Below are 13,363 nucleotides of genomic sequence, written 5' to 3'. Positions count from 1 at the left end.
ATTGAACCATTAATCAATTACATTTAGCCTTGTTTTGAATTTGATTTATTCACGTGTATATACTAGCAATTCATGATTCTCTGCAAGTATAATGAAAAAAAGAATACTAGTATAAGGATAAAAACGAATGGTTCTATTTAGACAATTACTATAGACAAAATACTATTTTATACAAGCACGTACAAGGTGCCATTATTTTACAACATTTCAACTCCACTAATACGTTATACTTAAAAATATCATAATTTTATACCTAGTAGTGTTTCAGTCCTGATACACGTCTTTTGGACTAGGTGAGACAGCAACCAAAAGCTAGGGCTATATCGCAAATGTTATGAGAATTATTACTTTTGCAGTGTCATGAGTAACTCTTGATTACCTTTCTATTTTACTTTAATAAAATAAGTAAAGTAAAAATTATCCAGTGCAGAATATCTTATATATGACAATGGAATTATTTGACTGCAAAACCAAATAAACATTTTACTGTTAAACAGATAAACTACTGTAATGTGTACTGTTAAATACAGTACTAGCAACGTATACAATTATTTTTTTTATCAATGATAGAATAGGATTCACACACAATGAGATAGGATATAAACGCACAATAGAATTCGAACAGTATGCATATAAACACACGATACGATAGGATTGATACATAATACGGAAAGATAAAGGATGTTAATGATTAACTCATAATCCCATTAAAGACTCACGATTAGCCTGGTAATGGCAGAATTTAATAAAGAACACGTACAAATGAAAATATACAGCCGATCGCTGCGAACATCTCAGCCAGGCATAAAATCTGACGGAGTGATATAGTGGATTCAAATACGACTTTCGTTCTGAATAGATATAAGATATATCATAAATATTTTATTTTGTTATTGTTGATGTGAGAGTTAATTCTAAACAATAAATAGCATGTCTTTTAACCCACTTTATGGCGAAAAATACATGTTCAGATTTGAATTGAGAGAACTAGTGAGTCATTAATGGTGTCAATATTTTCTATGCGACTTCGATTAAATCAGTTGTATGAATAAAACATGGGGACACACATATAAATATTATCCAAGCTTTTCAGAACAGGTGTTTATTGCTTAAAATATCTAAATATAGGTATATTATTTATCATCAAGCAAGCGCATGCATTTTCTGCCTTCTATGAATTATTGGTACGATGTTACCTAAGTAATTCTTTCTGACATATAATAATGCAACATAGTACATGTAATCGTTAAATAGTTTATACAGAATGGGGGAAAATGTCAAGGGGATCTTATTTTTAGATTGTATCCACGTTCAACACTTCAGATTCTTAAATGATAGCCATATATGGCAATCTTTCGCGGTTGACTTGTTTTTATTTTCCCGGTTATATTTAAGGAATTGCAAAACCTGATATCAGTATTCAAGGTAGAGTGTTACTTTGCTGAAAGTTTGCTTTAAAAAAAAGATCGAGATGGGTGAGGAAGATGTTGCAGCTTTAGTTATTGACAATGGATCCGGAATGTGCAAGGCCGGATTTGCCGGGGACGATGCTCCTAGAGCTGTGTTTCCCTCCATTGTCGGACGCCCAAGACACCAGGTAGTATTAATGTAAAACTTCCAAAACGCTTCATTAGTTAGTAAAAGTTACTTATCATTAATATTGTCTAAAACTAGACAATGGACGCTCATTAATGTCGAAGATAACTACTTGAACCAGGAATGACTTCAAAAAGTCGGGGGTGCCATCTAATTCACATTTTGATGCAGTAAATATAGAATCAATTGGCGAAATATATCAGAGTAAACGAACTATATTAATGAATTTATGAGAGAAAAAGCACACGCTTAATGTATAGGATTTAACTGAGCCTGAAGATTAAATTGCCCTTAAATGGAAAACATTGTGAGACGGATTTTTAAGGTCTTCCGTTAAAACGAAAGACCTTATAGTGATTGTAATGTTTTTTATTGCTATTAAGGTCTTCCGTTTCCAACAGATAAAAATAATTATTTTTACGCATTAAATTCTTTTTTCATAGTATAAATATATAAGTATAAATCTATACATAGGTTATCTATGCGATGTTTTATCAACAAAAAAATCTACTTCCGGTGAGATATCTCAATTATCGCAGGTAGCTTTTTTAGAACACATTTTGTACCCTCAAGATCTCAGAAACTATTAATGATCAAAGCACGAAACTTTCATAGATGATAAACATTTGATTGAAGATGTTTTTAACCGGTTTCATTTTGTCATCCGTCACTTCCGGTCCACACAGGAAGAGTTCAAACAAATCGAGCTGTTTATCAGTTTAACTTTTTTCCTTTGATATATGTAGTTAGCTCGATGAACAATATTGTACAAATGGCAAGTAAACAAGAAATAGTTAATACAATTTACATTGAGCACTTCTGTTTGTCCGTTTCCTGTCCTGAGACAAAAAAACCTCATTTTGACGAGATCTCAAGAACGGTAAAGACTTGAAGAGCCAAACATTGTGGGATGATAGACCTATATATGTACATATGTAAAAACTATTTTTTTTTATACGGCGTAACTTCCGGTCGTCACAGGAAGTACATCCAATTTCGATTTCTAAAAAATATTTTGGTTATTTAGCATGGAAGTAAAATTTTCCCTATAGAAATACAAAAGGTCATCTACACTTGGTAAAAAAAACCAAAAAAAAAGTTATACTTCCGGTGAGACATCTCAAATATCTCAGGTAGCCTTCTTTTTCAAAAACAAAGTATCCACAAGATCTCAGAAACTGTGAGAGATCACGACACAAACCTTATATGGATATTGGACATTTGATTGACAATGTGTTTAACGGGTTTCATTTGGACTTACGTCACTTCGAGTCTCCCTCGATCAAGCAATAGAAGTTTTTTCTTCTTTTAACTTTATATTTTTTTAACATTTTACTCAGTTTGATGAACAGTAACACACCGAAGGTAAATGAACAAAATTATCTACTTTCAATTTCTTAAATCACTTCCGTTTGTTCATTTCCGGTCCCGAGACATAAACCTTTTCTTAACGAGATATTATAACTAAAAAAAAACTTGAACATCCAAACTTTGAGGAAAGAGAAACCAATGTATGAAGATATGTTAACTATGTTCTGTATGGTCCGGCGTAGCTTCCGGTTGATTCAGAAAGTACTAAAAATTTGACATTTTATCTTTTTGTTTTGTTTATTTCTTGGAAATTCCTTTACAGTATATATTATATCCATTTTCTGTTTACAAGAAAAATGGACTTCTTGTACAGATTATTACATGAGGAACGGAAGACCGTTTTGTTGCTATAGCAACAAGAGTCTAGTTTTTTCCTTTTTTTGTCCACAAGATATCTCAAAGATGGCTGGGTAGATTTTTGTGAAATTTTCTGGAATGAAAGATAATTACAATATCTCGAGGTTTTTTTTTCATGTAGTCAAAAATCATTTCCGGTCGTCCGTTTCCGTGTCGAAAAAGCTTGTACATTCGAGATCTCAAAAACGGTAAAGACTAGAACATCAACACTTTGTTATATGATAGACCTATAGTTGTAGATGTGTTTAAACTACTTTGTTATGTTCGTCGTAACTTCTGGTCATCACCGGAAGCACTTCAAAATAACTACTTTTACGCATTATATTCCTTTTCCATAAAATAAAAATATAAGTATAAATTTTATGCAAAAGGTATCTTTGCGATGTTATATCAACAAAAAAATTCTATTTCCGGTGAGATGTCTCAAATATCTCAGGTAGCTTTTTTTAAACACATTTTGTACAAACGAGATCTCAGAAATTATAAATGATCAAAGCACAAAACATTTATGGATGATAGACATTTGATTGAAGATGTGTTTAACCGGTTTTATTTGGTCTTCCGTCACTTCCGGTTCACACAGGAAGCGTTCAAACAAATCGAGCTGTTTATCAGTTTAACTTTTTTCCTTTCATATTTTTAGTGAACTCGATGAACAATAAAGTACAAATGGCAAGTATACAAATAATATTTATTACAATTCATATTGAGCACTTCCGTTTGTCCGTTTCCTGTCCCGAGACAAAAAACTTTGATTCCTAGAAATCTCAAAAACGGTGATGACTTGAACAATCAAACTTTGTGGGATGATAGGCCTATGTATGTACATGTGTTTAGCACTATTTTGTTTTGTTCGGCGTAACTTCCGGTCGTCACCGGAAGCACTTCAATTTTTTTTTTCATATTTTATTCATTTTACATAAAATGAAAATATCAGTATACAATCTTACATCTGCCATTTATATAAAGTTAAATTAGCAAATTAATTTTACTTCTGGTGAGATATCTCAAATATCTCTATGTAGCTTTCCTTTTTACAAATTTGATGTCCGCGAGATTTTTGTCACTGTAAGTGATTGAGACACAAAGCTATCATGATTGATAGAAATTTGATTGGGGATGTGTTTAACGGGTTTAATTTTGTCAACTGTCAATTCCGGTTCTTACCGGAAGGGTTCAAACAAATCATGTTTTTAACAAGTTTAACTGACTTTCTTGGGCGTTTCATCCAGCCTGATAAACAGTGATAAAAAGAAAGTTCGGGTATATTGTTGTTACCCTGTTCCGTCCGTCTGTCACGTTTTACTTTCTCAAACTGCTCTTACATCTTATAAACAAGCAAACTGAACTCTTGGAGTTGGTCAAATAATTTGTAAAAAATGACGTTTTTTTCATAAAAAAACCTTCTTCCTCTAACTCCTCCTACATTTTCAACAGTAGACAAATCACCTCTTGGAATATGTTTTAGGGAATCCTATAGATGCGCAATAAAGTTTCGGAATTTTCAATTTTGTCCTGGGGGTCATTTAATGGCTGAAAAATGATGGTTTTTTTTAAACTGGTTTCAAAAACGTCATTTTATTTTGGCAGTAGCCAAATGATCTTCTAGAATATGATAGGTAGTGTCATATTAAGGTGTGATCAGGTTCCAGAATTTTTTCTTATTACAAGGATCAGTGGGCAACAAAAAATGACGTTTTTTTGCAAAAAAAGTATGGTTCCCAGAACTCTTCTTACAACTTTTGGAGTAGCTACGTCATCTCTTGGGATATAATTGGGGCTGTCCTATATATGTGCAATAAGGTTTTAAAAATTTAAATTTCATCCAGGGAGTCAAATAGTAGCAAAAAATTGACGTTTATCACTCCAAAAAACATATATCCCAGAACTCCTCTTATGATTTAATGGATAGACACGTCATATCTTGGGATATGATAGGGACTGTTCTATAGATGTGTAGTAAGGTTTTAAAAATTTAAATTTCGTCCAGGGAGTCAAAAAGTAGCAAAAAATTGACATTTATCACTACAAAAAAAACCTATAGATCCTAGAACTCCTCTTACGATTAAATGGATAGACATATCATATCTTGGGATATGATAGGGACTGTTCTATAGTGCATTACGGTTTTGAAAAATTAAATTTAACCCTGAGGCCCATTACCTATATACCGTTTGATGCCCTTTACCTTAAAGGATCAAGAATATATATGGTTAAGGGGTGGGGATCTCAACCGTTTTCGAGATATTTGTGCACTTTTTATTCGAGGGGGGTCACGACCACCCCCCGGGGCCCATGACCTACATACCGTTTGATGCTCCTTGACACAATTAAGGAACAAGAATATATATGGTTTAAGGGTGGGGATCTCAACTGTTTTGAAGATATTAAGGGACTTGCTGTTCGAGGGGGATCAGGACCACACACAGGGCCCATGACCGACATAACATTTGATGCCCCTTGATATAAGGAACAAGAATATATATGGTTTAGGGGTCATGATTATAACAGTTTCTGAGATATATGGTAATTTCCAATTCCTGGGGGGTGGGGATGACCCCAGGGGTCAGATCTAATAAACCTTATATATTGCCAGTAACAGTCAATATATGATTATGAAAACCCTATATTATTATCTTTGTCCGTTTTCAATAGAGTCTACGATTCTTCCCATAATTAAGGTTCAATGTTAGACCCCACACCCTTTTGACCCTCCTTCCCCCACCGAAAAGGGGTTGTCTAACCCCAAAAGAGAAAAATCGATTAAACTAGGGTGCACAACTAGATATGCAGGCCTATTGTACCCTAGGGTTTTGTACAATTCTGTTCAGCCATCTCTGAGAAACAAGTTCAGAGCGGGAAGGAAGAAAAAGAATGATGATACATGTAATATGAACCGTACAAAAACAATAAGTCTCCAAATTTCATTTGGGAGACTTAATAATAAAGATTAAATAGAGATAAGATCATTAAACATCAATAATTTTAAGATAATTGACAATTTCTGATTCTAAGGGGGTCAGGATGACCCCTTAGGGTCATGACTTATATACCATAATGATCTGATGCACCATGACCAGAGGAGGTATAATATCTCTGGATTAAGGTGGGAATCTCTATGGTTTTTATCATATTTGATAATTTCGGGAAGAGCACTTAGGATCATGACCTACACACCATCTGAAATGCCTTGAACAAAGAAACAATAATGTATGTACATGATATATGATTCAATTTAAGAACCCAGATATAGATCTATCCTTTAGGTTTTGTAATTCTTCCTATGTACACGTATATATATATATATATATATATATATATATATATATATATATATATATATATATATATATATATATATATATATATATATATATATATATATATATATATATATATATATATATATATATATATATATATATATTATTTTGTGTTTTGTTCTGTACTACATGTATTCATGTTCTTGACTGTAGTATGGCTTACTTATTTTAAATTACACCAAAAAATTGTCAAATATATGACTTGGAACCCCCACCCCCAAACAAACTTAAATTTAAACTGTCGCCCCCCCCCCCCCCCCCAGAATTTTTTTTTGATTCAAGCTTGTATTCCTCCTCAAACTATATATAGATTAAATGAAAAACTTGCATTTATTTATGCTTAAAATGAAAATAACCTTACATTTACACAATTCTTCATTTTTGAATGATCTATTAAAATCAAACTATAATTTGGGGTCTAAAAAGTTTTATAAACTGGTAAAAAATGTTCTTAAAAAAACAACACATTACACCTTGCATGATTGACAAATTATCTATTGAGATATGATCAGAAGTCATATTTCTACCTTGGGATCAATAACTAATATTCATCAACAGGTTAAAATTAATAACAATAAATGATTCAAATTATAAATATTTATACTCCAAATCCACACCCCCCCCCCCAAATCAAACCTGGTTCTAAAGATTCAGCCTTCTTACATTCTTACATGTGTACAGTAGTAAATTTTAAATCATTTTAAATCATTTCTTAATTGCATTTTCTCTCCTAATGCACATTAACATTTTTGAAATTGCAGCTTAATTTAATTTTTGAGATTTATAAACAAAATGTTATTTGCATGTGTATTCGCCTATTTGGGGCAATTGTTAAGTCTCCTAAACAAAGCAGTGTCATCGGCTAGGAATTAGCCACATGGATCAAACACTAACATATGAATGAGATAAAATACATTATTATTTCTAGTTCTAGAATGTCAGGGTCAGGGCATAACCTATATACAATTTGATGTGCAATGACACAAAGAGCAAGAATAAAATTATATAGTTTAGGGATGAGGATCTCAAAAGTTATCAAAATATATAGTGTATCATCATATCCTATTTCATAAGGGGGTGGGGGGGGGGGGTTAAAGACAACACCTGGGGTCATGTACTTTACAACATTTGATGCATCATAATGACATAAGAATATATTTTGTATTTTCCTGTTTCATGGGGTCAGAACAATCCCATATGGTCATGGCCTACATTGTATTTGATGCATTGTAATACATTAAGAAAGAAAGACCCCTTCCTTCCTATTATAACTCATATAAAAATGATAAGTCTGTACACTTACTTCTATACATGAAATACACAGTTTAATATGAAATTGTTACAGGGTCAATATGAGGTCAACTCAATACTGTAAGTCTGACAAATGAAAAAAAACTTTTGCAATTAAAATGACAGAAACTTTACAGATGCGATAGGATAGGGGACGATGATAATCTTATCTAAATATTAAAAGATGATGATACAGTATGCTAGCAAAGGGAGATCACTTATTTAGAAAGTGAAAGTACTACTTATGTACATACCGGTGTCTCATACTATAGCTATAGTGCTACTATAATACTCACTATACATGTATTATGCTTACCTATATTGGTCAACATTATAATGATAATCCAATAAGAGCACAATATGAATCCCTTTAGCTGATCACCACAAAAGAAATGTTTATGCATGTTAACTAATCCTTTTCTGCATTTGAAAAACACATACATGTATGTACATCTAATCGAAGAGCTGGGTAAAACTAGTACCAGCAATTGAGACCTGTAGACCTGTGTTGTGTACATAACTTCAGACAAAGATCAGTTATTTGTAACATGCATGTATTTGTATGACCTATTCTTAAAAACCCCTTGAACTATTTTATGAGGAAAATAACAGCTTTAAGGTGGTGCAGGACACCTGCATATTGTGATGTATACTTCCTATTGAAATAAACAATAAAGTATAAATATAATATTTTCCCCCAAAATAATGTTACCTTACGGGTTAGAGGAGTTACATGTATGTAAGGGCATTGGAGTCGAAAGTGTATTTTTTGTAATTTTACTATTGATATAAATGAATTTTCATGGGGAGGGGGGGGGGGTCTGGACCCAACTCTCCCACCCCTTTTCTAAATCCGTGCACACGATTATGTTTATGTACATGTAGGTACACAGAAGCAAATCTAAAGCCGGCAACCGCCGCGGAGAGCGGGCATAATTAAATTTTGTTTGTAATAATTATATAGACCAGTATACTTTCTATGACATGACAAGTTAAAATTATTGATTAACTTAAAATTCACATGCAATGAGTTCAACCCCAAATTGCACATAAAGTGCAGCTCATGTGTTATTATCATATGGGAAGGGATCTCATCCTTCAGTTATGAAAATTATAATTTTTAAATGTATTACCGGAACTTGCATGTGGCCTTCATTTTTAATTAAACTGGAACAAAACAGTGTTATTTAGGGGCAAATACTTAGTGCGGGTATTACTGTCTAATGACAGCATCTAGTTATTAATTATTTCCGTTTGTCCGTTTCCGGTCCCGAGACAAAAAATATTGTTTCAAAGAGATCTAAGATTTGGCAGAGACGTGAACAACCAAACCTTGAGGAAAGGTTGACTTATGATTGTACAAATGGTTAACATTTTTGTTTAGTTTGACGTTACTTCCGGTCGTCACAGAAAGTACTTCAATAATTGATTTCTTTTTCATTCTCGTTGTTTTACATGTAAGTAACGTCTGGATATATCATTCACAATAATTATCATATTCACTTTTTTCTATGTGAGAGAAGCAATGTCTTACAGTTAAATTGATACATGTATATCAAAACGGAAGACCTTTTTGTTGCTTTTGCAACAAATGTCTAGTTCTTCTTCTTTTTATCAGAACAAATATTATAATCGTTTCATGACGAATCTTTCCTTACGGAATATAAATTTTCAGTTCTAATGAATATTTTATGGTTAATGTTTTAAGCAATGAAGGTTAATTCGTTAATTTAAGCTCACTGACATGAAGCCAGGATGAGCTTATGGTTTACTCTTTGCGTCGGGTAAGCGTCGGTGTTTGGACCTAGTTAATTAAAGGGTTTGAAGCCCTTCCTGTATCTAAAAACTTGCATGGATGGTATATCTAGGCATACTTTTGGCTTGATAAACTTTGATACTGAATCTGATCCATAAATTTCAGATCCTGTAGCATGAAATTTATAGATGGTCAGTAAATTCCATATGGAATTAGCTGACCATGTATAAACCATATTAGGTAAACTACAAACTAAGTCACTAATAATATCATATAATACAATATATCATATGAAACAAACTTGAGTTATATGACAAAATATAATACTGCTTCATGATATAATACTATACAATTCCATATTATATAGCTTGTATCATAATATATGATGATGTAAAAAAAAGTATTATATATATATATATATATATATATATATATATATATATATATATATATATATATATATATATATATATATATATATATATATAATATCAAATCACATCATATAGTTTGTATCGTATGAAATAATACAATATTGCATGATGTCATTCGATACAAAATTATATTGTATCATATAATACAAAGTCGGTGTGAATAATATCATACACTATCATAATAATATATAATTGTATACTATCATACGGTATCATGATACAATATTGTGTTGTGTCATATATGACTATTTAATTCATCATATGATACGATTTAATATCATAAGATTCAATATTGAATTGTATCAGATGAAACAATATTGTGATATATTATGACATTGTGTATGGTATAATAGGCTTTTGTATTAAATCATATGATTGAATATCTTATTGTATTAAATAATATATACATGATTTATATTTTCCATATCTAATGATATTCAATTGTACCGTATGAGAGTGTGATACAATATCGTATCATATCGTACATAATACAATATGCGTTTTTATTGCAAACTATTAATACAATTTTATTTTATTTTTTTTAAACAAGATTTACAGGTATTTTATTGATATGGTATTTATTCATATAGTACAATATTGTATTAAGATCATATAACATGATTATATTTACAGATTTGTATTTAAAAAATCGTATTAGATCTAGATTAATCAAAATGTTTACGAGACCATGACACGCTTTTCTTGTAACATATCCTGACATTGATCATTATCATTTTCATATATTACGATAATAGAGATCTCTTAAACGTCTCCATGAGCTCTGCAATATGTGTTATTACCTCTGTTTAGGGTGTGATGGTTGGTATGGGACAGAAGGACAGCTATGTTGGAGACGAAGCCCAGAGCAAGAGAGGTATCCTTACCCTCAAGTACCCAATTGAACACGGTATCGTCACAAACTGGGATGACATGGAGAAAATCTGGCATCACACCTTCTACAATGAACTCCGTGTGGCCCCAGAAGAACACCCCGTCCTCCTAACTGAGGCACCGCTCAACCCCAAAGCCAACAGAGAAAAGATGACACAGATCATGTTTGAGACCTTTAACTCTCCCGCCATGTACGTCGCCATCCAGGCCGTACTGTCCCTGTACGCTTCCGGTCGTACAACCGGTATCGTACTCGACTCCGGAGATGGTGTTTCCCACACTGTCCCAATCTATGAAGGTTACGCCCTTCCCCACGCCATCGTGAGATTGGATCTCGCTGGACGTGATCTGACCGATTACCTCATGAAAATCCTTACGGAACGTGGTTACTCTTTCACCACCACAGCCGAGAGAGAAATCGTCAGAGACATCAAGGAGAAACTGTGCTACATTGCTCTAGACTTTGAATCTGAAATGCAGACAGCTGCTTCATCCTCATCTCTAGAGAAGAGCTATGAACTTCCCGACGGTCAGGTCATCACCATTGGCAACGAGCGATTTAGATGTCCAGAGGCCATGTTCCAGCCATCCTTCCTTGGAATGGAATCATCTGGTCTCCATGAAACCACATACAACAGTATCATGAAATGTGATGTTGATATTCGCAAAGACTTGTACGCTAACACGGTATTGTCTGGTGGTTCCACCATGTTTCCCGGTATTGCTGACCGTATGCAGAAGGAAATTACATCTTTAGCTCCCCCAACAATGAAAATCAAGATCATTGCCCCACCTGAGAGGAAATACTCCGTCTGGATCGGTGGTTCCATCCTTGCTTCTCTCTCCACCTTTCAGCAGATGTGGATCAGCAAACAGGAGTACGACGAATCCGGTCCATCGATTGTACACAGGAAGTGCTTCTAAATGTTTTTTTTGTTGATGCAAGAGCTTCAAATTTAATCATATATAAAAAGACTTATTTTAAAGTGTTATTAGTCTCATACAAGTGAAACTGAGAGGACTATAGACTTATTGCTGCCTTTCTGACTGTCAATTATTTTGTCAAAACTTTGTTTTCCAGACGTTTTATTTCGTTATGGTATAGTAAATTGATTTGAAACTCTGTGTAGCTTTATAGTAAGAAACTACAGATCAAGTATACATTTTATTAAAATTTGATCGAAGAAGTAAAATTAATTTTAAGCCATTGGGTTCTTGTACTAATCGGTTTCGTTCTATAAAAAATCTTTACGCAAAAATTCTCGAAACCTATATACATCTAACACATAATTATAAAAACGACAATTGCATGTTTAAAATATCGGGTGCTGGTACGAAACATGTGTTGAAATGTTTATGCAATGTTCTCAGAATGCTTGTTTATATTTGCTTATTTTTTTAAACTTCATAATGTTTTTGCTTACATATAAATATAAAGTTTATAAATTACAACTTTTTTTATTATTTTTTTAGGTTACTGTCGATAATGACAGTTTCTTTCATTATGTCAATGCCGCTTTGATAAGTTTGGTTACCATTGCCAACTTTCATAAAATAAACAGTTTTGAGATTTTAACTACATGTTTAACCTATTCAAATGTTTGATTTAATTATTACATTTTTCAATGGTTCTAAAGAAACACATGTAAAAAAGTATAGTTGACTGTCGTCAAAATGCTCTGAAAACGACGTCAAAGTTGCAGCATTGTAAACGCATCTTTATTTTCTGTTTCTTTTTTTTCTGTGTCTGTGTTGTGTTTTCTGCATAACTAGAGTCTGGCTTTGTTTTGATACCACGATTAATACTTTTTTCAGTCAAATATTACATTTTGATTTAAAAAATATACATTTGATATATGAAATATAAACATGTAACGTCAATATCTACACATTTCGAGCGCGTAATATTGCACACAAGTTGATGCTGAGACGTCACAAAATTGCTGCTTTTGCATCCGCTATGAAACTTAAACACCACATTTTACATTCTAGTGTGTGATGAAATGGGAAATTGGGAAATCAGTTTTGTTTTTTTAATAAATAATTGTTAGAATCCGAAGACCCGTCTCGCATACGCTTATAATTGAATGCGAGACTGGTCGTGGATTTCCGATGATGATTTATAAAGTGATTTGTGTAAAATTATACAACTTTAGTTTGTATGAGCAATACATGTATGATTTAATAAATTAAAAAAAAACTACACTGCACACTCGTTGTTGATATTCATCTCAAATCAGTTACGTACATGATTCAAAATTCCTTAAATTAAACAGATTTGTAAACGCAATCATTATTCTACTATACGTTTGATATCAAGTCGATAAAATTGCCGTTTTATAAAT

The 13,363-nt window shown here is 32.7% G+C and overlaps 1 protein-coding gene across 1 annotated transcript; it reads left to right on the top strand.

Moving 5' to 3' along the window:
- Window positions 1-1,373: 1,373 nt before the first annotated feature.
- Window positions 1,374-13,051, top strand: LOC128165488 (actin-like). The gene is made up of 2 exons (XM_052830093.1): window positions 1,374-1,597; window positions 10,938-13,051. The coding sequence occupies exons 1-2, from the start codon at window positions 1,472-1,474 to the stop codon at window positions 11,940-11,942; spliced, it is 1,131 nt and encodes a 376-aa protein (XP_052686053.1). The 5' UTR covers window positions 1,374-1,471; the 3' UTR covers window positions 11,943-13,051.
- Window positions 13,052-13,363: the final 312 nt, after the last annotated feature.

The sequence above is a fragment of the Crassostrea angulata genome, chromosome 10 (assembly GCF_025612915.1).
Source record: "Crassostrea angulata isolate pt1a10 chromosome 10, ASM2561291v2, whole genome shotgun sequence".
NCBI lineage: Eukaryota > Metazoa > Mollusca > Bivalvia > Ostreida > Ostreidae > Magallana > Magallana angulata.
Note: the sequence above shows the minus strand (reverse complement) of the source record. Positions and strands in the feature narration are given on the sequence as shown.